Genomic DNA, 25,631 nt, shown 5'->3' with positions numbered 1-25,631 from the left:
GGACGCGGGCAGCTCTGCTCCGCAGCCCTTTGTCCTTCTCGGGCTCCCGTCCGCCCGCCCCACCCCCGAGCCCCCATTGGCCCAGGCCGCGGCCCGGCCCGGGCGACGAGAACGAGTGGGCGGGGCCTCGTGGCGTCAGCGCAAGATGGCGGCCTCGGCGGCGCTGGCCTTGCGCTTGCGGAGCGAGCTGCGGCGCGGCGCGCGGGGGCTGTGCGCGAGGCTGGCGACGCCGCCGACCCGGACCCCGGACCAGGTGAGCCGGATTCAGGTGGCCCGCGAGTGCGGGGGGTGCCCCTTCCTGAAGTTCTGGGCGGCCCGCGCCGCGCGAGGGTTCTGGGACGCAGCACCTTAGGATGCTGAATGGAACGCCGCCCGCGTTTCGGGGCGCTTCCCTGCCTCCCGGGTGGGCAGCGCTTGCGCCCCCGAGCTAGATCCTGGGGGCCGAAGTGCGTCCTCTGAACGCCACCTCCTCTGGACCCCACGTGGGTACCGGGGGAAGGGAGGTCACCTGTTTCCCATCTCGGTGACCTCTCAGGTAATGCTTGGCGGGGAGGGGCCCGGGATGCTGGGGTCCCAGACTGGCCTGGGGGTACTGTCCCCGCGGTGGTGGCGGTGATGATGAGGTCCATGCCCGGGCTTTTGATTCAACCTGCCTGCACACTGACGGAGATCCGGCCTTTCCGACCTCACTCCGTGCCCTTACTTCCCCAGGCAAGCGATGGCCGCTCTGTCCCCACTCCCAACCCTTCCCCTCGGTACCCCACTGCTGTGAGCCCCGGGCATCTGCATGACTTAACTACCCGTCCAATCCACTTTTGTGCTCTCCATCACCTTGCTCCCGGCATTCAGCCAGGCTCCCTGACTTCATTTCCCTGCCCTGCGGGATCCTGGGCGCCCAGCCTATCAACCCTTGGGCACCTGGCCCAGGACAGTCAAGTTCTTGACTATTCTAAGAAACCCAATCCCCTGGTTGCCTGTGCAGAGAAGCAACACCCTGAGGCTATGTGGGTGTCTGCTTCCTGGCTCCCAACCTTGATTCTTCTCTGACCAGGGTGCCAGAATCATCCTGACCTTTCTCACTTCTCTTTCGGCTAATCTACCTCCTCTCAATTGCAGGCCACGGAAATTGGGAGCCGCTCGGGCACCAAGGCCCAGGCTCAGGGGCCACAGCAGCAGCAGCGGGGCACAGAGGGTCCCAGCTACGCCAAAAAAGTCGCACTCTGGCTGGCTGGGCTGCTCGGGGCCGGTGGGACTGTGAGCGTCGTCTATATCTTTGGTGAGGGACATATGCCTGTTTCCCAATTTTGTTCCCTTGACTCTCTCTTCTGCAGAACCTCTCCCCTTTCTCTTAAGAGTTTGGCCCATCTTCATTCCCTGGCTCCTCCCTCCTTAAGGCAGCCAACTAGAACATCAGCCTTGGAAATGGGAGACCTTTCTTCTCCCCCTGCCCACTTTGCTCAAGGTTGAACTCTTAGTTGGTTCTGCACTAGGATACAGAGAGTCATTTGGAAGAGGGGAAGATGGGGAAGGAGAGGCCTGGAGCAGCCTCCTAAGCTACCTCTTCCTGCAGCCCCCAAAACTCCAGCCCTCCCCGTAGTCCCTTCCTCCTTCAGAGACTGAGGAGACCCTGTCTCAGTCCCTCTTCTCTTGGAAACCCAGGATCCTGACTACCGGCCCCATCCTCTCTTGACCTCTGGAGACCATGCCTCTTCCTTCTTCCCTCAGACCCAGGAATCCAGGCCCCCTGCCCTCTTCCTTCCTCAAGACTCAGGAGACTGGGCCTCAATTTCTCTCATTCCTTCCTGTCTCCTTTACAGGAAACAACTCTGTGGATGAAACTGGTGCCAAGGTGAGGAGGAGAGAGACCCAGATGGGACCCTAAGCCTTGCCAGGGGTCCCATCCTGTGGGTCTTTTCCCCTTTGGTCTGCTCAGGCTCATTGCTGGTCTCAGGATGAGCCTCTCCCTTCCAGGGACCTTTGCCTACAACTCCCAGGGCCCTGGATATTCCTTTTTTGGGTTTGATGAGTTTCATCCTCTGCCATCCCAAACCGTACATTTTTGTCTCCACTTTCCAGATTCCTGATGAATTCGACAATGGTGAGTAAAAACAGCCACAGGTTCTGAGGTCCCCCTGCTGAACCTCCCCATCCTGCAACTTATAGGGATGTTACCCTTCCCTTCTGGTGCCCCCCACCCCTCCTCCTTTCTTTGGTGGGGGGGGGGGGAGTCAGCAGCTGGATGGCTTTGGGGGGAGGGGCATTACAAAGCCGAAGTCCTCTTCAGTCTTCTTCACTGGCCCAGGAGCAGATGGTCAGGGAGAGATGGGGGAGGGGAGTCCACCGGTAGGAGTGCTTGGAGAGAGGGGGGCCTGTCTACCACCAGACGCATGGCTTCCTGTGCCTTAGATCTGAGCGGCTGCAGCCCTTAATCCCCTCCTCTTTCTGAGGGCCTCCTCTTTCCCCCTAAGCCCCCCACCCCATCAGGCTCATTTCCAAAACAATGTCTTTCCTCCCTCCCTTTTAGTTAACCAGCTTTTGGGAGAGAGTTTCTGGCAAGTTAGATAAGTAGAGAGTAGTTGTCAGTTCTGTCACACCTGACCCTTCCCCAGAGAAAAATACAATTGGTAGGTCCAGAAAGCCACCTGTTCGTGCTGGGGAAGTTTGCAAATGTTAATACATTGGTTAGTTAAGCTGGCCAGGTGGGTAAGTAATGGTGTTTTAACCGGGTAATCTTCCTAGTTTATTTTTATTTTTATTTTTTTTTAAGATTTTATCTATCCACTTATGAGAGAGAGAGAGAGGCAGAGATAGAACCAGGCTCCATGCAGGGGGCCCAATGCAGGACTCCATCCCGGATCCGGGGATAATGCCCTGAGCCAAAGGCAGACACTCAACCGCTGAGCCACTCAGGCATCCCATATTGATTTTTTTTTTTAAGATTTTACCTATTCCTGATTTAAATAAATCAACATACTGATTTAAATTGGGCAGGTAAAAATGATAGATAGATAGATAGATAGATAGATAGATAGATAGATAGATAGATAGAGTGGGTAAACCTGCAGGTTTAAAATGTGTGTGTTTGCTAGCATAACTAGATTCAACATTTTGGGTTTTGTTTGTTTTGGTTTTGTTTTTTTTATTCATGAGAGACACAGAAAGAGAGGCAGAGACACAGGCAGAGGGAGAAGCAGGCTCCTTGCAGGGAGCCCAATGTGGGACTCAATCCTGGGACTTGGATCACTCCCTGAGCCAAAGGCAAATGCTCAACCGCTGAGCCACCCAGGTGTCCCATCAACATTTTGGTTTTGAAAAGGCAAGCCCTTACATAGGCAGTGGTTTAACTAAACTAAAAGTACCTAATGAAGCAGGCAGTCAGATAAACTTCCTGCTTTAAACTGGATTCAGGGCAGCCCGGGTGGCTCAGCGGTTTGGCGCCACCTTCGGGCCGGGGTGTGATCCTAGAGACCCAGGATCGAGTCCCGCGTCGGGCTTCCTGCATGGAGCCTGCTTCTCCCTCTGCCTGTGTCTCTCGTGGATAAATAAACAACATTAAAAAAATGAATATACTGAACCCAGTTTATTTTTATTTATTTATTTTTAAGATTTTATGTATTTATTCATGAGAGACATATAGAAAGAGGCAGAGACACAGGCAGAGGGAGGAGCAGGCTCCATGCAGGGAGCCCGACGTGGGACTTGATCCGGGTCTCCAGGATTATGTCCAGGGCCAAAGGGAACATCAAATCACTGAGCCACCTGGGCTGTCCCAGTATATTCATTTAAGCCAGGATTTTTCAACCTTGGCCCCACTGGTACTTTGTTTTGTTTATTTTATTTTATTTTTATTTTTTTAAAGACTTTATTTTTTTTTTAAAGATTTTTTTTATTATTTATTTATGATAGTCACACACACACACACACACACACAGAGAAAGAGAGAGAGAGAGAGGCAGAGACATAGGCAGAGGGAGAAGCAGGCTCCATGCACCGGGAGCCCGACGTAGGATTCAATCCCGGGTCTCCAGGATCGCGCCCTGGGCCAAAGGCAGGCACTAAACCGCTGCGCCACCCAGGGATCCCAAAGACTTTATTTATATATTCATGAGAGACACACAGAGAGAGAGAGACAGAGACACAGGCAGAGAGAAGCAGGCTCCATGCAGGGATCCCAGTGTGGGACTCGATCCTGGGACTCCAGGATCATGCCCTGGGTCGAAGGCAGATGCTCAACTGCTGAGCCACCCAGGTGTCCCATGTTTTGTTTTGTTTTAAAGATCGTATTTATTTATTCATGAGAGAGACAGAGACATAGGCAGAGGGAGAAGCAGGCTCCATGCAGGGAGCCTGATGTGGAACTCAATCCTGGCACTACGAGATCACACCCTGAGCTAAAGGCAGATGCTCAACCACTGAGCCACCCAGGCGTCCGTCCCCCTGTTGGTACTTTGAAGCAGGTAGTGCATTGTTGTGGGAAGTGGTGGGTGCATTGGAGGGTGTTGAGCAGCATGGTAGGCCTCAGTCCACTATTTGCCAGTATCGTGGCCATCACATGTGTCTTCAAACATTGCCTCGAGTCCCTGGAAGATACCGGACCAGATTCCTCCGAGTTGAGAACCACTAGATTAAGAGTATGTAAGTGTATATGTGCATTTAGCATGGTTTCAGTAGACTTAGCATATTAGCTTTAACAGACAGATGTAGAAGAAGCCTAGTGGTTCAAAACGGACTGAACACGGTGGTATAACGTCAGCAGAGTTACATGTATGCATAAACATTCTGTTTTATATCTGGGGTGGTGTGTGAGTAGAAGTATTCACATTAGAATTGGGCAGGTGAATAAAAGTATCTACTCCTGCCTGGCGGTTATGTCCCTGCCTTCTACTTTTTGACTTAGAAATGAGCTCTTTCAAACCAAGTGGGTGTATAGACTTGTTTGTGTTTGGTAGGTAAATAAACCCCTGGTTTGTTGGGGAGGTTGAGCAGTGGCTCATCTTGGAATCCCTTTGTGCCCCTGTATCCTCCTAGATCCAATTCTGGTACAGCAGTTGCGCCGCACATACAAATATTTCAAAGACTACAGACAGGTGAGCAGGAACTCTGAGTCAAGTCCCCACCCTCCAGCCCCAGCCCCTGCCTCCTTGTCTGAGTGCTCCCATTCCGTCCCTGTCCCCACAGATGATCATCGAGCCCACCAGTCCCTGCCTCCTCCCAGACCCTCTAAAGGAGCCGTACTACCAGCCGCCCTACACGCTGGTCTTGGAGCTCACAGGCGTCCTCTTGCACCCTGAGTGGTCGGTGTGTCCTGGGGAAGGCAGCGGGCTGGGGACACTAGATAGACATGGGTGGCCAGATCTCAATACAGTTGAGAGCAGAGATTCTGGAGCCAGATCCATCGTGTGATGTGGGGAGGGGGCGTCTCTCACTGGTTTTCTCAGCTGTGAGACTGCCCACCCTGTGGGTTGTTGTGAGTGTGGCTGAGCACACAATATGTGCTACACCCTCCAGACTCCTAGACCCTCAGTCACAGCCATATGCTTCTGAGCACCCCCCACCCGGAGCTACAAAGATGGGGGAGAGCACTCTAGTTCTGGGGATCCCCTGGCTGGGGCTTTGTTCTCTTTGGGGTTTCTGAGTCTTGGCGTTTCACTGTCCTCATTGACTCCACTGTCCTTCCTGCCTCCCCAGCTGGCCACCGGCTGGAGGTTTAAGAAGCGTCCAGGCATCGAAACTTTATTCCAGCAGCTTGCCCCTTTGTATGAAATCGTCATCTTTACATCAGAGACTGGCATGGTAAGGCCCCGGGACAGGGGAGGGATGGTCGGTGTGGGAGGAGATCCAGAGGGTCAGGCTCACCCTGATCTTGTGTCTCCCATCCCACCCCCAGACTGCATTCCCACTCATCGACAGCGTGGACCCTCATGGCTTCATCTCCTACCGCCTGTTCCGGGATGCCACAAGATACATGGATGGGCACCATGTTAAGGTGTCATGGTTGGGGGGGCGGGGCATAGGTGGTCCTCTGGGACTTGGGGGGTGGGGTACTGACGCCTTCTGAGGAAAAGAAAAGAGACCTCAGCTCTGACCCCAGCCTCAACCCTTCTTCTGCCCCAGATCTGATTCTGACAGGACTTTAGCCTGCCCTCAGCACAGGCTGGGCTCCTAGGTTCTTCTCCCTTCCTGGGTATCTGGGGATGGGAGTGGGGGGAAATGAAGGCTCTCCAAAGAAGACAGTTGGGGGTAATGGAGGGATATGAGGTTTGGAAGCTGTCTGTTGTCGCTGTGTGGAGCTGAGTGTCTTTGGGATTGTAATTGTAGTAGCTTACACGAGACTCTGGGCCTGTGTGTACTTGCAGGATATTTCATGTCTGAATCGGGACCCTGCCCGCGTAGTAGTTGTGGACTGCAAGAAGGAAGCTTTTCGCCTCCAGCCCTACAATGGCGTCGCCCTGCGGCCCTGGGACGGCAACTCTGATGACCGGGTCTTGTTGGACCTGTCTGCCTTCCTTAAGAGTGAGGCTAATCCCTGACCTCCTGGCTACTGGCCTTGGAGCCCTTGAGTCTCAAGAGGAATAATAGATGCTTAATTCTGGCTGCCTCCCCCCACCCACATGTAAAATTGGGTACTTGAGATATGAGAGATTCACAAGCATCCTGCAGTCTTTAGAAGTTTCTGAGAATGTTTGGGGTGCTCTGGAATATTTAGGGGATTCTTGGGGGGATGTCCAGGGGAGCCCTTTTAGCGTGTTAAGAAATGTTCGAGGTAGCTCTGACCAGCCCCAGGGTCTGACCTTTACCCTCGTGGGCTCTGCTTCCCTGGGGCCTTTCTACCTGCCTGACCCCTACCTACTGTGCCCACAGCCATTGCGCTGAACCGAGTGGAGGATGTCAGGACCGTGTTAGAACATTATGCCCTGGAGGATGACCCACTGGAGGCTTTCAAACAGCGGCAGAGCCGGCTAGAGCAGGTGGGTGCTCAGACTGCAGATGGGTGGGGTCATCACGTCAGTTCCCAAGGGAGGGCCCCTAGAGCAGCCTGTCTCTGCTCTGGCTGCAAGACCTTGACCAAGGACCTGGTCTTCCACACAACTGTCCTGTAGGGCTCTTGTAATGGGGAAGGAGGTGGTCGATTTCCACAGCCTGCTTTGAGAGCAGGAGGCAGGAAAGCCAAGCATGGATCTTGGAGAGGTGTAGTCCGTGATGATTTCAAGCAGATATGAGGGCCCAGGTTTTGTGTGGACAGGAGGTTTGGGTCAGGCCTGGAGAATGGGGATCCCTGGACACTTGGCCCAAGGGACAGGGCAAGGAGTTCCGGTGTTCTCAGTGTGATCCTGGTAATTTGGAAATGAGGCTGAGAATATGGATTGAGCCTGGGAGAGAAATCCTCTGGGGTCTAAATTGAGGTTGACCAGATTCTGGGTTAGATGCCTGCGAGTAGGGCTGGAGCTCCTGAGTGCCCAAAGGATGAGTCTTTGGAGATTTGGGCCTGGGATTCCCCCAACATTCAAACTGGGGTCCTTTGGCTGAGGGCTGGACACTGGGGCTCAGAGACCAGAACAGTATAGTCTGATGAAGAGCCTGGGGTCTCACCAGCATCTATGTTTACGGTAAAAAGGATCTGGGGTAGGTTCCCGGGGTTCAGGAGAGGGGGATCATGACAGTACCAGGACTTGAATCTGGGCTCCTGTGTCTGGGCTGGCATTCTAGGAGCTTGGGGAAGGGGTTTAGGGCTGGGCAGAGGTTTAAGGAAGATGGCCCCTTGGAGGAGGGAGTCTAGAATACCCAGCCCGGGCTGACCCTCCTCCCTGTCTTTCACCCCAGGAAGAACAGCAGCGCCTGGCTGAGCTCTCCAAATCCAGCAAGCAGAACCTCTTCTTTGGCTCTCTTACCAACCGCTTATGGCCTCGCTCCAAACAGCCCTGACTTCTGAGCCTCTTCAGACTCACTGCCTGGGTCCTGGGCCCGAGGCCCCAGTGCTCCCAGATCATGGCTTGGGCAGCCACATCCAATAAAGTCCATCCCAGATGCCACACTCCTGTGTCCGGAGAGTCTCCAGATGGGGGCATCGGGGTGAGGTCCGGGACTCTTGGGACATTGTCCCACAGTGCCTAATTGGCTGCCAAGCACAGTGTCGGTTGTTTGATGGATCAGGATTGGTTTTGAACCCTGGCCTGGGAATCCGCAAACCCAGGTCCTTCTAGCCATGGCTTGTGTGCAGTGTGACCTCAAAAAGTACTTCTCACTCTTTGACCCTGTGAGTCCTCATCTATGGAAAAGGGAAGAGAGGTCAACACTGGGGATTTAGAGCCAGGTCACTGCCAGGGTGTTGTGTACAAGCGCGAAGCCTGGGCTCCTTGGGGTTCTGGGGGGGACCAGAGGACAGCTGTTACCCCCTCTGCCAGCTGTGGCCCTGTGGGAAGGTGGGCCTGGAGTTGCTTGATCAGCTTTTTCAACAGAAGCCAGAGGTTGTTTTTGTTTTTTGTTTTTTGTTTTTTTAATTTGGGGTTTTTATATTAAGTCTCCCAATTTTTAAATGTTGGGTCCTAACTAGGACAGGCAGACTGTCGTAGCCCTGAATGGTGGCGTTTTCTGTGAGACTGATCCAGTCCAGCAGCCAGTGGTCATACGGCATCATGATACTGAGGACTGGAGTTTCTGTATCATTTCAATTAACTTTAACTTAAGCAGCCATGCGTGGGTCCTGGCTCCTGACGTGGACAGCACAGTTGCGTGGCACTCCACGGTATGGGATCCGGACTGTCCAAGTTCAAGTCCCAACTTCACCACTTCTGTCTACCATGGTCTTGAGCAGGTTACTTCACCTCACGTGCCTCCATTTCCCCGTCTACAATGTTAACAGTACCTGCCTCGTAGGCTAGGCTTGAGGGCTGAGGGAGGCACTCCATGGAGGCACCCGGATGGTAGCTGTGTACCTTCTGCCTCTGCCTCCTCATCTCACAAATGGGGGTGATGGGAGGACTGATCTTGGAGCAGCTGTGAGGGGTAAACAGGACAGCCCGTGCTCAGGCGGTGAGCCTTCTTACCAGGTGACCACACTGGCTCTTCACAGACTGCAGCATCCTGGACCAGCTTGACGGCCCCCACACCCGGCTGGCCCAGCCTCTCCTCCAGCCAGCACTTAGTGTCAGGACCAGCTAAATATTTTGGTGTTGCTATAATAATTAAAATGTAACTTTGTGGGCCAGATTGATGGAGCCTTTGAACTCTAGATTTTTTTAAAACCTTACTGATGTCTACAAAGAAGTTAAAATTTGCCTAACTTCCCAGCCCCAAGGTCTACTATCTATACCTGGGGCTAGGTTTTAGGGGTCTTGGTTTACTCATTCATCAGAGATTAATGATAGTACCTCTCTCGTCCATTCACTCCTAAGTCCTGAGTGCCTGGCCTTGTTCTAGGCAGTAGGGTGCATCAGTGAGCAAATTAGGTAAAAAGCTCTCACCTCGAGGAGGAGACAATGGTAAGATATTTCTCAAGGTAATAAATGCAGTAAGAAAAATAAAGTATGGAAAGTAGATAGAGTGGTTTGGGGACTTGTGCTGATTTAGACCAAATGGAATAGTCAAGGCCTCTTTGGAGGGTGCATTTGACCATAATGAAATGAGGATCTCTGAGCGTGTCAGGCACAGTCACCTCGGGGCCTTTGCACTTGCTGTACTGGCAGGAATATTTTCCCAGGATCCATATCACTGCCCCTCTTCCCCCACCTCAGGTCTTGCTCACATGTCACCTCAGTGTGGCCTATCTGGCCCTAAGATCGGCCTGTAAGGAAAAGTCCTCCATAGCCAAAGACACTCAGGAAACTCTCCTCCAGTGTACTCCATACACGTGACAGAATCACCTGAAATCCCATCATGTCTGGCACAAACCTTCAATAAAGCCTGGCTATTTCTGTGACCTTGAAAATGTTTAAGCTATCTCAGACCTGGAATCTGTTATCTTCCCAAGTTACTACCCAAGGCAGGACTTTACCTTCTCCCACAGCAGGTTCTAAAGATTGTCCAAAATCTATTTGAATGTCTCCTGTGATGGGAAGCTCACTCCTCCATCTATTCCAGTACAGGGCCTACTTTGCCTCCTGGTAGTTGGCTCAGGGGTGTGGCTCTGCTTTGGGCCACAGAGCCAGTTAGGGTAGGGGGATGTGGACGGAGGGCCACAAGTGTCAAACTTAGGGTCCTGGAGTGTATGTTTTCCTTCCTTTCTTCTCTTTTTCTTTGTAGGTTCCACACTCAAGTGTGGAGCCCAATGCAGGACTTGAACTCACAACCTGAGATCAAGACCTGAGCTGAAATTGAGAGTGGGACACTTTACTGACTGAGCCACCCAGACACCCCTCAGAGTGTATTTTGAAGGCACTGGGGAGCCTTGCAAGAGTCCGCAGGAGAGGGTCCACGGTCAGATTTAGCCTTAGACCCCATATGCCAGAAGGGTCATGGCTGGGAGGAACTGGGGGGCTGTGGGACTCAGAGGAGGTACCTGCCACCTTGGTGAATGTCAAGGAAGTGCCTGCAGGAGGAGGAACTCTGCTGAGAACAGAATTCAACAGAGGAGGGAGTGGAAGACCTATGCGAAGACAGAGGCTGGGGGCGTCCATACAGTGACCATGGCCCTCCCCAGCCTCTGAGCAGACCTTCCATGACTCCAGTCCTCAGGATTAAGAGGAAATTTTTTTTTTTTTTTAAGATTTTATTTTTGTGGTGCCTGGATGGCTCACTTGGTTGAGCATCTGACTCTTGATTTCAGCTCAGGTCCTGCTTTCAGGGCCTGTGGGATGGAGCGCTGGCTGGTGGAGCCCTGCATCCCCTGCACTGGGCTCTGCGCTCAGCGGAGAGTCTGCTTCTCTCCCTTTCCTCCCCCACACTCCCCTCCCCGCCCCCTCCCGACCACTCGCCCTCTCTCTGTAAAATAAATAAATCTTGGGACACCGGGGTGGCTCAGCGGTTGAGCGTCTGCCTTTGGCTCCGGGCATGATCCCAGAGACCTGGGATCGAATCCCACATCGGGCTTCGTGAATGGAGCCTGCTTCTCCCTCTGCCCTGTCTCTGCCTCTCTCTCTCTCTGTGTCTCTCATGAATAAATAAATAAAATTTTAAAAAATCTTTTAAAAACGGTTTTTAAGTAATCTCTCCACCCAGTGTGGGGCTTGAATTCCCAACCTCGAGATCCAGAGCCTCTGGCTCCAGAGGGAGCCAGCCCAGCATCCTAAGAGGGGGCTCTAACTCTCCTTCATTAAAGCTGGCTGAGCGCCGGCCCCCTCCGGGGTCAGCCGGGCTGTACCCTAGTGACCATCCTGAAGAGCTCTGTAAACCGAACCCCATTTCCCCCAACAATTATTAGCCTCGAAGCATTAAAATGTTTTCTCTGGGGCGAAAAAGGGAGTTGGCGTCACCTAAGGGCTTTACTCAGCACCTGGCGCTGCGCGACTAAGATCCAGAAGCCGGAGCATCTGCGCCGCCCCGGCCCTGGCTGGCCTTGGCCCGGGGGTGCCCCCTCCCCCCACTGTGAGGGAGCTGGGGGCGCCCCTGGTCTGTGAAGACGGAATTTCCTGCCCATTTGCTCCTCACACCTTCCGGAGGCCAAACGGGCGGCCCAGCTGCGGCTCGGGGGGAGGGGCGGCCGCCCGGCAGATGGCGGCATTTACATACAGCTGGGGCCGCCGGCCGGGCGCCTCCCCCAGCCCCGCGCCGCCCCGGTGCGGGCTTTCGAGCGGCGGCTTTGTCTCCGGGCGGGGAGCGCACGCACCACGCATGTCCACACGCACACGAGGGCCACAAAGAGCCCCTGATCTGCATCGTATCCACACGTGGCTACGCCCACGGACCTCCCACACCTGATCTTCACACGCGCACGCTCGGTTATTCGCAGCTGACACAGACCCCGACACACACACACGTACCTGCACGGACCACCAAGTTAGAGATTCCTATGACTCCACTCAGGGGTCCAGGATCTCAGGCTTCCTCACCCACGCACAGAGAAGCATCCAGGACCCCCAAAGTGACACAATCCTGAAGTCACGGACGCCTCCATCCTCCCATGCAGGTGCACACGCGTACCCCACCCCCCCCACACACACACAATGACCTACAACCTCACAAATCGTCTTAACCGCATACCGGTGTAGGCACACACGATCACAGGCACAGCCTCAGCAGGAGCGCCGGCTCACCCCACACACAGGCGCGGATCTTAAAATCATATATAACCTCGCACGCCGGCCCCCTGGCCGCACCCCAGCCTCAGCCACACACAGTCGTGCCAGAGCCACACGAGATCACCACGCACGACATTGCCTGTGCCCACATCACAATCTCACGGGGGCTCCAGCACGCTCCCCTTCCCCTGCGACCTCCTCCCCTAGGGTCTCCCGGAGCCCGGCGGCTGCCCGAGGGGGCGGAGCCGTCCCCTCCGATATAAGGCCGGGGAGCCAGCAGCTGCGGCTCCAGCACCCCCCGAAAGGCCATGGTCAGCCCGCAGATGCCCCAGCTCCTGTCCCGGACGGTGATCCTGGCGCTTATTTTCCTTCCCCAGGTCAGAGCAGGAGTGGAAAGGGAGGAAGGGAAGGGGTGCGACCCAGGGGTCTTGGGGCGGACGGGACGCCTGGGCCCCGCGCCTCCTCATCCTGTGCCCCTTTGCGGCCCCAGGCCCGGCCGGCAGGCGTCTTCGAGCTGCAGATCCACTCTTTCGGGCCGGGACCAGGCCCGGGGGCGCCGCGGTCCCCCTGCAGCGCGCAGGGCCCGTGCCGCCTCTTCTTTCGGGTCTGCCTGAAGCCAGGGGTCTCCGAGGAGGCCGCCGAGGCTCCGTGCGCCCTGGGCGCGGCCCTGAGCGCGCGCGGACCGGTCTACACCCAGCAGCCCGGAGCCCCGGCGCCCGACCTGCCGCTGCCCGACGGCTTCATGCGCGTGCCCTTCCGGGAAGCCTGGCCGGTGAGAACCCCGTGCCGGGGGCCTTACCCAACCTCTCCGGCCTTCTACCCTCCAACTTCTATGGCCCCAACTTTGCCCCCACCCAGGGACCCCAAATTCCCAAACCAGTAACTATCATCTAGAATCGTACATTCTTAGACCTGTAAACCCTACCCACAGGGCACCCCAAATTTCTGACTCCAGCTTCCACTTTGGGGATCCCAAATGTTCTGACCCCCACCCTGCATGCGTGGGACCCCAGGTTCCCAGAACCTCAAACTCACCCTCTGTAAATCCCAAATTCTTAGAACCCTTCCTCTGTTCCCTGGGGGTCCCGAAACACTGGAACCCTTATCTTTATCTTTAGATCTCTCTGCACTTAGGGACCTTGCCACAGCTTGTCTTTGGGACCCCAATCTCCTCTCACCTTATCCCTTCTCACATCTTCCAGTTGGGGCCCATATTCATGACTTCTACTTCCAAATTCCTACCTCCCATCTCCCAACCCCAGAAGCAGACAGGTGAACAGAACTTTGCTTGAATTCTAGACCCCTGTCCTTTGGGCAAGGTGGCTTTCCCTGTCCCAGCCTCAGTTTCCCCATCTGTAAAATGGGATCATCCTGGTACCTTACAAAGGGATTTAACCCTTTGAGGGATTTAACCAGGTATCTCCAATTTAATGTTTACCCACAGGAAGCGCTCAATAGAGGAAGCCCACACTGTCCTTCCTTCCCCGAGCCAGCCCCTCTGGGAATTGTCCCTTGTCTGCCTGGTCCCTGGAATGATGACCACCCCTAGAGTCTGGCCTTCATCAAGCACCCATCCTGACCACTGTCTTCCGTTCTTTCTTCTCCTTCCTTCCTTCACCCAACCAGGGCACCTTCTCTCTTATCATCGAAACCTGGAGAGAGGAGTTAGAACAGATTGGAGGTGAGTGTCTTCAGTCATCAGACTGAAGTGAGGAGTGTGGGGGCTCCAGGGAGTTGGGGCCCGATGTAAGGTCCACGACAGTGACATGTGGCCGTCTGTGGGGTGGAGCATTCACGGGATTGCCCATCTGTGATGTCCTCACAGCTCCCGGAGTGGGGTGCTGGGTGTTGGTAGCCCCAGGACTCTAGGCATGTCGGTGTAGAAGTGTCCTTGTGCCGGACGTAGGAGTCTCTGGCCTGATACCAGGCAAAGGACACTCTTCCTATCTTGGAATCGAAGCCACCAGAGCAGGATATAGCACCTCACAGGTCGGCACTGTCACCATCTGAGTTTGATAAGCTGGGGTACAATGTCCGTTACTTCTGTTTTCTTTTCAAAGCTGTCATGACGTCCACGTAGAGGTCCCAGGAGCCCTGTGGGATGTTCGCAGGTTCCCCAGAGACAATATTGAGCAAAGGTTTCAGGGAGGGAGATGGGGTGGTTTTATTCTTAATTTGAGGGGATTTGAGTGTCATGTACAGCTCACAGCCAGGTCTGTGACCATTGAGGCACAGAAAGCTCCTGTGGCACAGTGTCGGGGTGTGACAGCTTTGCTGGGGACAAAGTGCCACTCTCGGTATCCGGAGGCTTCAGACAAGAAGGGTAATTTGTGGTCTGGTAATTGGGGTCTCTGTCACCGTTTTGATATAGGAAGATCCGAGGCACGGTTTGGGCGTGTGTTACGACCTCCCTTCAAGGGACTGGAGTTGCCCCTTGGCCATAGAGATCTCGGATGTCACAGGGTCTTAGGGGGCTCGTTACTACTTTAATATAAAAGATTCTGGGGCAGGTGGGGGGTATTTCGGCTTCTGGGGGAGGACTGTTATCGCGATGGCCATAGGGGGCCAGAGGGTCCCAGTGGGACGGCGACATCGTTATGGGAGGTCGCGGCCTTGCCAAGGGGTGGCCGCCATCCTCAGGGCACTGTCGGGGCCTCGCTGAGAGGGGCAGGGAGAGGGCAGAGTGCAAGCTGCGTGGGCACCGCCCGAGTCCGCCGCCCCAGAGCCGCTCCCTTGTCCCCGCAGGGCCCGCCTGGAGCCTGCTGGCGCGCGTGGCCGGACGGCGCCGCCTGGCGGCCGGGGGCCCGTGGGCCCGGGATGTGCAGCGCGCAGGCGCCTGGGAGCTGCGCTTCTCGTACCGCGCGCGCTGCGAGCCGCCCGCCGTCGGGGCCGCGTGCGCGCGCCTCTGCCGCCCCCGCAGCGCCCCCTCGCGGTGCGGTCCGGGACTGCGCCCCTGCGCGCCGCTCGAGGACGAGTGCGAGGCCACGCGTGAGTGCTGCGTCCCAGCGCCCCCCACCTGCCGCCCTTCCTTGGCCGCCTCTCACCGCCCGCTTACCTCTGCAGGCAGCCGGGTACCCCGACTCAGGGTGCTCTGCCCGCGTCCGCAGACGCCCCCTCCGGGAAGCTAAAGCTGCTGCCTGCTGGCCAGGCCCCCCCAGGCCCCGCTCCAGCCCCCTTCACCCCTGCGCCGTCCTCACCCCCCTCCCACGGTCCAGCTACCGCCCCCTCGGGGAAACTGAGGAGCCCAGACTTCTCTCCAGCCCTGCCTGGGCACTCCAGCCCCCTTCCCTCTTTCTAGGGCACTTTTCTAGGAACCTCACACCCATTTCCCATGCTGGGACCCACCCCGGGTTCCTCCTCTAACGGGGGACCACAGCCCTTTCCAGATGCTAGGACCCTTTAAACTCTTCTCATGCTGGGGCCCTTCTCACCCCCACCCAGGAGCTTTGGAAACTGCAGTTTCCCGCACCCCCCACCCCCTATCCCCGCCAAGGGATCTTTATCCTCCTTCTCTGCAACTTGCAGGCCAGATATCATTGGTTTCCAAAGCTTGGAACCTCAGACCGCCCCCCAAACTTCTGAATCCCACGGAAGCCCCTAGGACTCCCAGGCTTATCCAGATGCTCCCAAACCTGCCCTAAGCCAACACCCTCCCATTTTGCTTGAAAGGCCAGGGGCCGCTCCCCAAACCCTCATCGCCTTCTCTCATTCTGCTCTCGCCAAGCTCAGACCCTGGGGACCCCACTCCATTCTCCTTCCAAGAGCACAGACTCTGGAGCTCAGTGGCCTGGGTTCACATCCTCCATCTGCCACTTCCCATCTGCCTCTCTAGGCCTCAGTTTCCCTGTGTGGAAACTGGGGGGTCACAGTACCATCTAGCCCGGGGGTGGGTGTTGTTGTCACAAGGATGAAACAAAGCAATGCACAGAAAGTGCTCAGAAACTTCTCTGATTCCTTTCCTCCTGAGCTGCCCTCGTCACTATTACTCTTCCCTCTGCCTCTCCTTCCCCCATAGCGGCATGTCGAGTGGGCTGCAGTCCAGACCACGGCTTCTGTGAGCAGCCCAATGAATGTCGATGCCTGGAGGGCTGGACTGGGCCCCTCTGCACCATCCCAGTCTCCAGCAGCTGCCACACTCCCAGGGGCCTGTCCTCTGCCACCACCGGATGCCTTGTACCCAGGCCCGGGCCCTGTGACGGGAACCCGTGTGCCAACGGGGGCAGCTGTAGTGTCAGTATCACCCCCTCCTACCTCATCCTGAGGGAGTTCCGGGTGGCCCCCTGTCTGGGGCTCCCTGAGATCACAACCTGGAGAGGGCTGGGGGCAGCTGTCAGGGGAGGGCTGCCTGGAGGTGTCCAGTCTTCATCTGGGGCCTTGAAGTAGGATTAGGGAATGGGATTGGGAAGAGCCGATGCAGTGGGTGGCACCTAAAGGGGTGGGCATATGGGTGTGGCTACCAACTGTCCCCCACCCCCTGCCCCTGGAATGAGGGGGCACCCTGAGGACAACTCAGGGTGCAAGGAAGGGAGGGGGTGGGAATTTAGGATGAGGGGGCATCAGAGAAGGTTTCCTGGAGACGGGCCCAGGGCTGGGGCTTCTGAAGTCCAATTTGGCCGAGGGGCAGTGGAGCGGGTGGACCAGGTGAGTGGCCTGGGGTCAGCAAAAGTGTGGCGGTGGGAATGAGTCTGGTGTGTACTGGGATAAAGTGGAGCCCAGTGTGGGCTCCCGGACACTGCCGCTAAGGGACAGCGAGAAACAGGGTTCAGGTTAGGGGGAAGGCCTGAGAAAGGGAGATCCAGAGAAGGCTTCGTGGAGGAGGTGGGCTTAGGGCTAGGACCTGGAGGTAGGAGGCGGCTATGCGGACAGAATCGGGGAGACCTGCCTGGTAGCATCTGTGGGCAAAAGTGTAGAGGAGGGAATGGGATCTCTCCGGGCCCCCAGAGCTTCCCCTCTGCGGGGTTGGATGGGCAGATCCAGAAACGCCCAGTGATTTCAGGAGGACTTCCCAGGTGAGGCCCCTGAAGACTGGGAGGTAGGACGGGACCAGGAGCAGCCCTCCATGGCCAAGGTAGGAGGGGAGATGGGATTTTGCTCCCAGGAGACCCTGTGCCGAAGTCCCCTTGCTGCCACCCAGGAGACCCCAGGATCCTTCGAATGCGCCTGTCCCCGCGGGTTCTATGGATTGCGGTGTGAGGTGAGCGGGGTGACGTGTGCGGATGGACCTTGCTTCAATGGTGGCCTGTGTGTGGGAGGCGCAGACCCTGACTCTGCCTACGTCTGCCACTGCCCGCCCGGATTCCAAGGCTCCAACTGTGAGAAGAGAGTGGACCGGTGCAGCCTGAAGCCATGCCGGAACGGTGAGGGGGCGGGGCGGGGTGGGGGTCCCTGCATGGTCAGTGGCTCACACGGTCCTGGGTGGGAATCTGGCTGTGCTTTGTCTGGCCGTGGCCCGGGAAAGGGACTCTCTGTGCCCAGTCTGTTTGTTCTGGGCAAGGTGGTGTCCCGATCTCAAAAATACTTGAGTCAGGGACGCGTGGCTGCTCAGTCGGGAGAGCATGTGATTCTTGATCTCAGGGCTGTAAGTTCAAGCCCCATGTTGGGTGTAGAGATCCCAGGACCCGGAGATCATGACCTGAGCCAGAGGCTGACACTTAGCTGACTGAGCCACCCGGGGGCCCCAGCTCAGTGCATTCTTATAATAATAATAATAATAATAATAATAATAATAATAATAATAATAATAATAATTCTCTCCAAGACAGAGGGCGTGCACTCTGGGCTGAGTGGTACTAGGGACACGGCAGTGACCCGGGCAGCTCTGGCCGCGCCCTCAGAGGGTACCAGCCCAGAGGAGAAGCCACGCTTGTCCTTGAAACCCAGAGCCGTCAGGGTTAGGACGGGGGAGCGCGGGGCTGGGATGGAGAGTCCGGAAGGCTTCCTGGAGGAGGGGGCATCCGAGCAGAGACCTGAAGGCTGAGCTGGGGAAGAGACACGGTGAAAAGAAGGGGAGGAAAGGAGTGAGGGGCACAAGGCACGGGCAGGGCCGGCGCTGCAGACGTGTTCGGGGACGCTACGTGAGAAGGCCGGCGGCGGGAGATAAAGGGAGATCGGAGCGCGGCCTCCATCCAAGACTGGACGGGCCTACGCTCCGGCCACTCCCAGGGGCTGGCCCTGGAGGCGGCGGCGGGGACCCCGCGGCCGGCGGGCAGAGCCGAGGGTCCCCGACGCCGCTGACGCCCCTTCCCCGCAGGCGGGCTCTGCCTGGACCTGGGCCGCGCCCTGCGCTGCCGCTGCCGCGCCGGCTTCGCGGGGCCGCGCTGCGAGCACGACCTGGACGACTGCGCCGGCCGCGCCTGCGCCAACGGCGGCACGTGCCTGGAGGGCGGCGGCGCGCGCCGCTGCTCCTGCGCGCTGGGCTTCGGCGGCCGCGACTGCCGCGAGCGCGCCGACCCGTGCGCCGCGCGCCCCTGCGCCCACGGCGGCCGCTGCTACGCCCACTTCTCCGGCCTCGTCTGCGCCTGCGCGCCCGGCTACATGGGCGCGCGCTGCGAGTTCCCGGTTCACCCCGACGGCGCGGACGCCGGCGCGGGGGCGCTGCCCGCGGCGATGCCGGACCTGCGGCCGGGGGACCCGCGGCGCTCCCTTCTGCCCCCGGCTTTGGGACTGCTGGTGGCCGCGGGGCTGGCCGGCGCTGCGCTCCTGCTGGTCCACCTGCGGCGCCGCGGCCCGGGCCGGGACGCTGGGCCCCGCCTGCTGGCGGGGACCCCGGAGCCGTCGGCGCACGCGCCGCCCGACGCCCTCAACAACCGCAGAGCGCAGGACGGCGCGGCCGCGGGGCCGAGGTGAGCGGCCGCGCGTCTCCCGCTGCCTCGTCAGCCCCGACCTCGTTAGGCCTTCCCGCGCGGTCCCTCCTTTTCTCTGCTCCCGGCCTCTTCCGAGTGCGTCTTCCCGCAGCTCCCTAGTTGGCTTCGGGTCCTCTCCGTGGCGGGTGGGGCAAACCCAGACGTGAGAAGACGAAGGGCCTGGGCCTGAGGCTTTTCCTCCCGCAGCCAGCCCGAGGGTTGGAGTCACCCTGAAGATGGAGGCTCGCGTGCCATTTACGTCATACCCGCCCCTTCCGTCTACGCCCGGGAGGTACCTACCCCCTCTGCCTTCCCCGCACACTCTGGGGGCGCTGGGCGGAGGCAGCCCCTGCGCTTCCCCCAGCCCCCCTCTCCTCCGGTCTGCACGAATGAGGAGGGTGGAGTCTGGGACGTCCTTGAGGCATGTCTTGCAACCCTCTTGCTGTCCTTTGGAGCTACTTCCCTCTTCTCTTTGGAAGACCCTAAGGGCTTCTAGAGGTCTCGGTGGGGAGAGCCGCAGCCCACTCACTGGGGGGCGGGAGAGGAGGCCCGGGGGCAGCCCTTTCTAATGCCTCCTACTTATTTCATTTCTAGGCCTGACCTGCCCCTTCTCCATCAGCGCCTGGAGACAGAACCTGGATATTTTTCTATTTACCTGGTGGTGCCCAGTCTCTGCCTCAGACACCTTGGAGCTGGAGGGGTGGCCGGGAGAATTTTCCCTTGGGGCGTTGTACATAATGGTTATTTAAATCCTATTTTTTCCTCTCTCCATCTCTCCAGAGACATCTATAAAGGTTCATATTTTGTATCAGCTTTGACTCCTTGGGCTGAGTGCTTTGGACTTAGTGTTGGGACGGAGGGGGGAGACACTGTGTCCTGAGAAGACTAGGACTTTGCTGGAGGGAGCAGAAACACCTCAGAGTGGCTTAAGTAGGAGGATTTAATAGTTCACAAAAATGAAAGATCTTGTGGTAGGGGTGGCTTCAGCAGGCCTGCATTCAGGTACCTTCAGTACCTCTTCCCCAGTTGTGTCTGGGAATAACTTGGTTGATTTAAATGAGGCTTCCTTTGGCTCTGGCTTGTCACATGGCCTTGAGGGACCAGGAGGATTAGGGACCAGGCAGAAAGGTTTATTACGATTGGCCAGGCTTGGTTGTCCAGTGCGTGGTGGGAAGTAAGGCCAGTCAGCCTATCCAAATCAAGTGGGGCACATGGATGGGTAAAGCAGTGTCCCTCCCTCTACCCAAATTCTAGGTTTGTTAATAGATATGAGTATTGCATTGGGTATTGCATTGGGCCGGCAAACCAACTGTTACAAGAACAAAAACTCAATAAATTTGAAGAGTTAATTGGCTTCATTAAGTGATTCATAATTGGGCAGCACCCTGTCTGGTGAGTAGAGGGGAGCTGGGAGGAGTTGTATAAAATAGAAGGTTTTTATAGGAAGGAGGGTGGGATGAGAAAATGAGCAAAAGAAAAGGAAGGGTTGTTCCAGGGAAGGTCACCTTCAGGAAGGGCTGGAGTCTTATTGGGGAGTTACCTCATTTTTGGGGGGATGGAAGGGGTCCATGTGATGGATTCCATCGTTGGTGCTGACCAGAGAATTCCTGACCGGCCTGTTGAGACATATTTTTGAGTGAACTTGAAACTGCAATTAAGTATTAAGTCCCAGTTTGGTGACTTAGCTTAAGTGATGCCATTTTGTGCCTGGGTTTTTGTTTTTGTTTTTGTTTTTTTTACTATTTTATTTATACATGAGAAACACAGAGAGAGGCAGAGACACAGGCAGAGGGAGAAGCAGGCTCCCCACAGGGAGCCCAGTGTGGGACTCATACCAGAACTCTGGGATCGCGCCTCGAGGGGAGGACAGACACCTAATCACTGAGCCACCCAGGTGTCCCATTTTATTTATTTGTTTGTTTGTTTGTTATCCATGATAGAGAGAGAGGCAGAGATACAGGAGGAGGAAGAAGCAGGCTCCATGCGGGGAGCCCGACTCGGGACTCAATCCCGGGACTCCAGGATCGCGCCCTGGGCCAAAGGCAGGCGCCAAACCGCTGAGCCACCCAGGGATCCCTGTTCCTTTTTTTTTTTTTAAGATATTATTTTTTTAAGTAATCTCTACATCCAGCGTGGGGCTCGAAATCACAGCCCCAAGATCAAATGTTGCATGTTCCACTGACTGAGCCAGCCAGGCTCCCCAAGCCTATGCTTTCTTTTTTTTTTAACACAACAGAACAGTCAGAGTGGAAAGAATCCATTTTGGGATGCCTGGGTGGGTCAGTGGTTGAGCTGCTGCCTTTGGCTCAGGGCTGGGAGTCCAGGGATGAGTCCCCCATTGGCCTCCCTTCAGGGAGGGAGGGAGAAGAGAGCCTGCTTCTCTCTCTGCCTATATCTCTGCCTCTCTGTGTCTTGAATGAATAAATGAATAAAATCTTTTATTTATTTTTTAAGATTTATTTATTTATTTATTTATTTATTTAGAGAGGCGGAGAGAGACACAGGAGGAGGGAGACACAGGAGGAGGGAGAAGCGGGCTCCATGCTGGGAGGCCCATGTGGGACTTGATCCCAGGACTCCAGGATTACGCCCTGGGCCAAAGGCAGGCGCTAAACCACTGAGCCACCCAGGTATCCCCGAATAAAATCTTAAAAAAAAAAAAAGTTTCATTTTACAGAAGAGAAAATTAGGCTCAGAAAGTTGGAAGTAACTACTGCAAAGACAGTGTGGGCTTTGCGGCGCAGTCATCCTGCATGATGCCTTTGTGCTAAAGAGCTTGTAGGAATTTTTTTTTTTTAAGATTTTATTTATTCATGAGAGAGACACACAGAGAGAGGCAGAGACACAGGCAGAGGGAGCCGGATGCGGGAGTCGATCCCAGGACTCCAGGACCATGCCCTAGGCCGAAGGCAGGAGCTAAACTGCCAAGCCACCCAGGGATCCCCAACTTGTAGGATTTTTGTGGATCCGTGTTGCGCTTCCCTGTTTCTAGAAACCAAAATGCAGGGACGCCTGGGTGGCTCAGGGGTTGAGCATCTGCCTTCGGTGTGATCTTGGAGTCCTGGGATCAAGTCCCACATTGGACACCCCTTGAGGAGCCTGCTTCTCCCTCTGCCTATGTTTCTGCCTCTCTCTCTCTCTGTGTCTGTGTGTGTCTCTCATGAATAAATAAATAAAATCTTTAAGAAAAAAAAAAACAACCCCAAAATGCAGCTATGTTGGCTGCCTGCAACACCCTGATGTTTATAAGGTATCACAAAATAAAACATCAAAAAAGTAATTTAACTTCTAACGTGAGAAAAAAATTCACATTCCTTTTTTTTTTTAAAGATTTTATTTATTCATTCATGAGAGACACACACAAAGAGAGGCAGAGACACAGGCAGAGGGAGAAGCAGGCTCCATGCAGGGAGCCCGACATGGGACTCGATCCCAGGACTCCAGGATCACACCCTGGGCCGAAGGCAGCGCTAAACCACTGAGCCACCCGGGCTGCCCTTCACATTCCTTTAGATCTAATGGTCTCAGGTCTAGGACTTTATGTGTAAACTTTGACTTGAGCACAAAGCTCTCTGTGCACAAAGCAGTGATTTGTAACAGCCAAAGGCAATAAACAATCCTAAATGTCTGATAAGAAGGGACTGGTTATTTTAATTTGGGGCATTTATAAGTGGGATATTTCACAACCCTTAAAAATGCTGTAGATATGCTAATATGAAATTATCTTTGATAGATTTTGTCCAAGGGGGAAAAGTAGAAGGTACAGAAGAACCAATAGGGTGCTACCATTTGTGTTTTAAAAATGGACTATATGGAGTTCCCACTTCTGGCATGGAAGGAGCTCGGCGGACCTGCCCGCTAGCACACTGGTGGAAGTTATAAAAACAAAATGACAAACCAACCATTTGAAGCTTCTGGGAATGATCCGGAGGGCACATAGCAAATTAATAAACATTTATTCAAGAAAATCGGGATGCCTGGTGGCTCAGCAGTTTGGCACCTGCCTTAGGCCCAGGGTGTGATCCTGGAGTCCTGGGATCGAGTCCCACGTCGGGCTCCCTGCATGGAGCCTGCTTCTCCCTCTGCCTGTGTCTCTGCCTCTCTCTCTTTCTGTGTCTCTCATGAATAAATAAATAAAATCTTAAAAAAAGATCTACTAAAAATTTGGTGAACACAGGGAGAATCAGTGATGGGTGAATCAAGACTCTCTTCTTCCCTCCCCAGTGCTCCCACCATCACCACGCCCCCCGCAACCCCCCCCCCCCGCAGCTCTGCAAACCCCCTCCCATTCCTGACTGGGCTCCCTCTCTGCCCCCAGCTCCCAACTCCCAGTTGGAGGGCTATCCTGGGAAGGGGTAGGGCAGGGTGTCAGCCTTTCTCATCCTGCCCCCAACTACATGTTGCTGAGGCTGAGTTCTGGGGGAGCACAGCCACGAGGTGGGAGCGCCCATCTTCAGCCCAGCCCATACTTGTGGGGCTGTATTTTGGTCATGGTATGGCTGAAAATACTGGGGCCCTGGTTGCCCCTCTGACTCCCAGGGCAGTAGTTTCACATCAATAAAGCAAGCCAGGGGCACCTGGGTGGTTCAGTCATTTAAACTTCTGCCTTTAGTTCAGGGCATGATCCCAGGGTCCCTGAGTCTGGCTTCCTGCTCAGTGAGGAGTCTGTTTCTCCCTCTTCCTTTGCCCCTCCCCACTGCTTATGCTCTTTCTCTTTCAAATAAATAAGATCTTTGTAAAGATTTTATTTATCCATGAGAGACACAGGCAGAGACATAGAGGGAGAAGCAGCCTCCTCACGGGGAGCGCAATGTGGGACTCGATCCCAGGATCACGTCCTGAGCCTAAGGTAGATGCTCAACTGCTGAGCCACCCAGGCATCCCTAAATAAGATTTTTTTTGCGGGGGGGGCGGGGGGAGCATCTTGGGTGGCTCAGCGTTTAGTGCCTGCCTTCCGCCCAGGGTGTGTGATCCTGGAGACCCGGGATCGAGTCCCGCGTTGGGCTCCCTGCGTGGAGCCTGCTTCTCCCTCTGCCTGCATCTCTGCCTCTCTCTCTGTATCTCTCATGAATAAATGAAGTATTTTTTAAAAGATTTTTAAAAAAATTAAGATCTTTTTTTTTTAAGGGCAAGCTAGGAGATCTGGGGCTGCCGCCTCACCCCACTTAGGACTCCCCTCCTAAAGTGGGGTCCCTCTGAGCAAAGTCAACCATCCTCCCCACCCCAACCATCCTCCTGCTCAGAGATTTTGTCTGCAGGAGAAGCAGGCTGCGGAGCAGAGAGCTCCATGTCTTTCCGTGGCTCTCTTCAGGACAGAATATGGAGAAGTTCAAGGCTAAAGTTGCCTCGGAAACAGCAGAGGTTGTGGTGGAAGGCCAGAGGGAGGAGACTGATAGATTCTGGCTACTTTGCCAGAGAGCCAGGGAAAGAGGCAGCTGGCAAGAGCCCTCCCTGAGTCAGAACTAATCTTAAACGTATTTGGGGAGCTTGGGAAGTAACCCTTCCAAGGATCCCTAATTTGATTGGATCAGTCTCCCCACCGTGTTGAAAATTATTATGAGACCAGTAGAGCAACAGCTGATGATTGGTGGAGCCTACTAGCCAAGCAAGGTCAGAGAAAGACCCAGAGAACCTGCCCAAACCCACCAGCCCAGGATGCCTGGGCATATCTAAGGCCTTGTGCCTCCCACCCTGGCTCTACACTTGTTTGCTATCTGAAATGTCCAGTTGCTGACAACAAAAAAACGAGCTAGGTGAGGAAACTGGAAAATAAGACCCATATAACGGAGGAAGGGGAGGGAGGCAACAGAAACTGTCCCAGAGAGTGACCAGACCTTGGGATGAACAGACAAAGCCTTCAAAGTAGCCTCCTCAGGGATGCCTGGGTGGCTCAGACTCTTGATCTCAGGTCAAGTCTTGATCTCGGGGTGGTGGGTTCGAGCCCTGTGTTGGGCTCACACTGGGCATGGAGCCTTTCAAACCAAAGCAAAACCAAAAACCCAGTAGCCGCTGCAAACATGTTTGGAGAAGGACAGGCAACCGTGAGTAACGGAAGTACAAGCACCGAATCGAGAACACCAACGGACAGGCAGGTGTTATTTAATAAAGAATCGGATGGAAATTCTGGAGTTGAAAAGTACAATATCTAAAATGCAAAATTCTCTCGAGGGGCTCAGTAATAGATTTGAACAGTCAGAAGAAAGAACTCTCAAGCTTGAAGATAGAGTAAAAGAGATTGTGCAATCTGAACTAGAGGGAAAGAGCCGGAAAAGGAACAGAGCCTCGGAGAAATGTCTTAAATGTGCACAAAGCATTTTCTATCAGAGGCCGGCAGATAACATGCTCAGTAAGTGTGAGCTCTCAATATGACGCTGGCAGAGAAAAGCCCATTTCACAGAGAGGCAAACTGTAGCTCAAAGAGGGGTAGAAACTTGCTTAGCATCGTGCAGGAAATTCGGTGTGTCCCATGATTTTTTTAAGATTTATTTATTCGTGAGAGACACACACACACACATACACACAGAGACAGAGACATAGGCAGAGAGAGAAGCAGGCTCCTCGCAGGAAGCCCCATGTGGGACTCGATCCCTGGACTCTGGGATCACAATCTGAGCCA

General features: G+C 55.2%; 2 protein-coding genes across 2 annotated transcripts; both read left to right on the top strand.

The window, feature by feature from the left end:
• The first annotated feature begins 100 nt into the window (after positions 1 to 100).
• Positions 101 to 8,032, top strand: TIMM50 (translocase of inner mitochondrial membrane 50). The gene is made up of 11 exons (XM_041746591.1): positions 101 to 253; positions 1,117 to 1,276; positions 1,818 to 1,849; positions 2,077 to 2,098; positions 5,029 to 5,087; positions 5,179 to 5,298; positions 5,689 to 5,793; positions 5,888 to 5,986; positions 6,357 to 6,513; positions 6,862 to 6,968; positions 7,822 to 8,032. Exons 1-11 carry the CDS (start codon positions 146 to 148, stop codon positions 7,921 to 7,923), a joined length of 1,071 nt encoding a protein of 356 aa, XP_041602525.1. The 5' UTR covers positions 101 to 145; the 3' UTR covers positions 7,924 to 8,032.
• Positions 8,033 to 12,478: 4,446 nt separating this feature from the next.
• Positions 12,479 to 20,311, top strand: DLL3 (delta like canonical Notch ligand 3). The gene is made up of 9 exons (XM_041745306.1): positions 12,479 to 12,550; positions 12,664 to 12,945; positions 13,800 to 13,854; positions 14,919 to 15,161; positions 16,189 to 16,403; positions 17,308 to 17,530; positions 18,424 to 19,015; positions 19,223 to 19,307; positions 19,610 to 20,311. Exons 1-9 carry the CDS (start codon positions 12,482 to 12,484, stop codon positions 19,613 to 19,615), a joined length of 1,770 nt encoding a protein of 589 aa, XP_041601240.1. The 5' UTR covers positions 12,479 to 12,481; the 3' UTR covers positions 19,616 to 20,311.
• Positions 20,312 to 25,631: the final 5,320 nt, after the last annotated feature.

This window comes from Vulpes lagopus, chromosome 2 (genome assembly GCF_018345385.1).
Source record: "Vulpes lagopus strain Blue_001 chromosome 2, ASM1834538v1, whole genome shotgun sequence".
NCBI lineage: Eukaryota > Metazoa > Chordata > Mammalia > Carnivora > Canidae > Vulpes > Vulpes lagopus.
The sequence above is the reverse complement of the archived record's forward strand: the minus strand, read 5'-3'. Positions and strand labels throughout refer to the sequence as shown.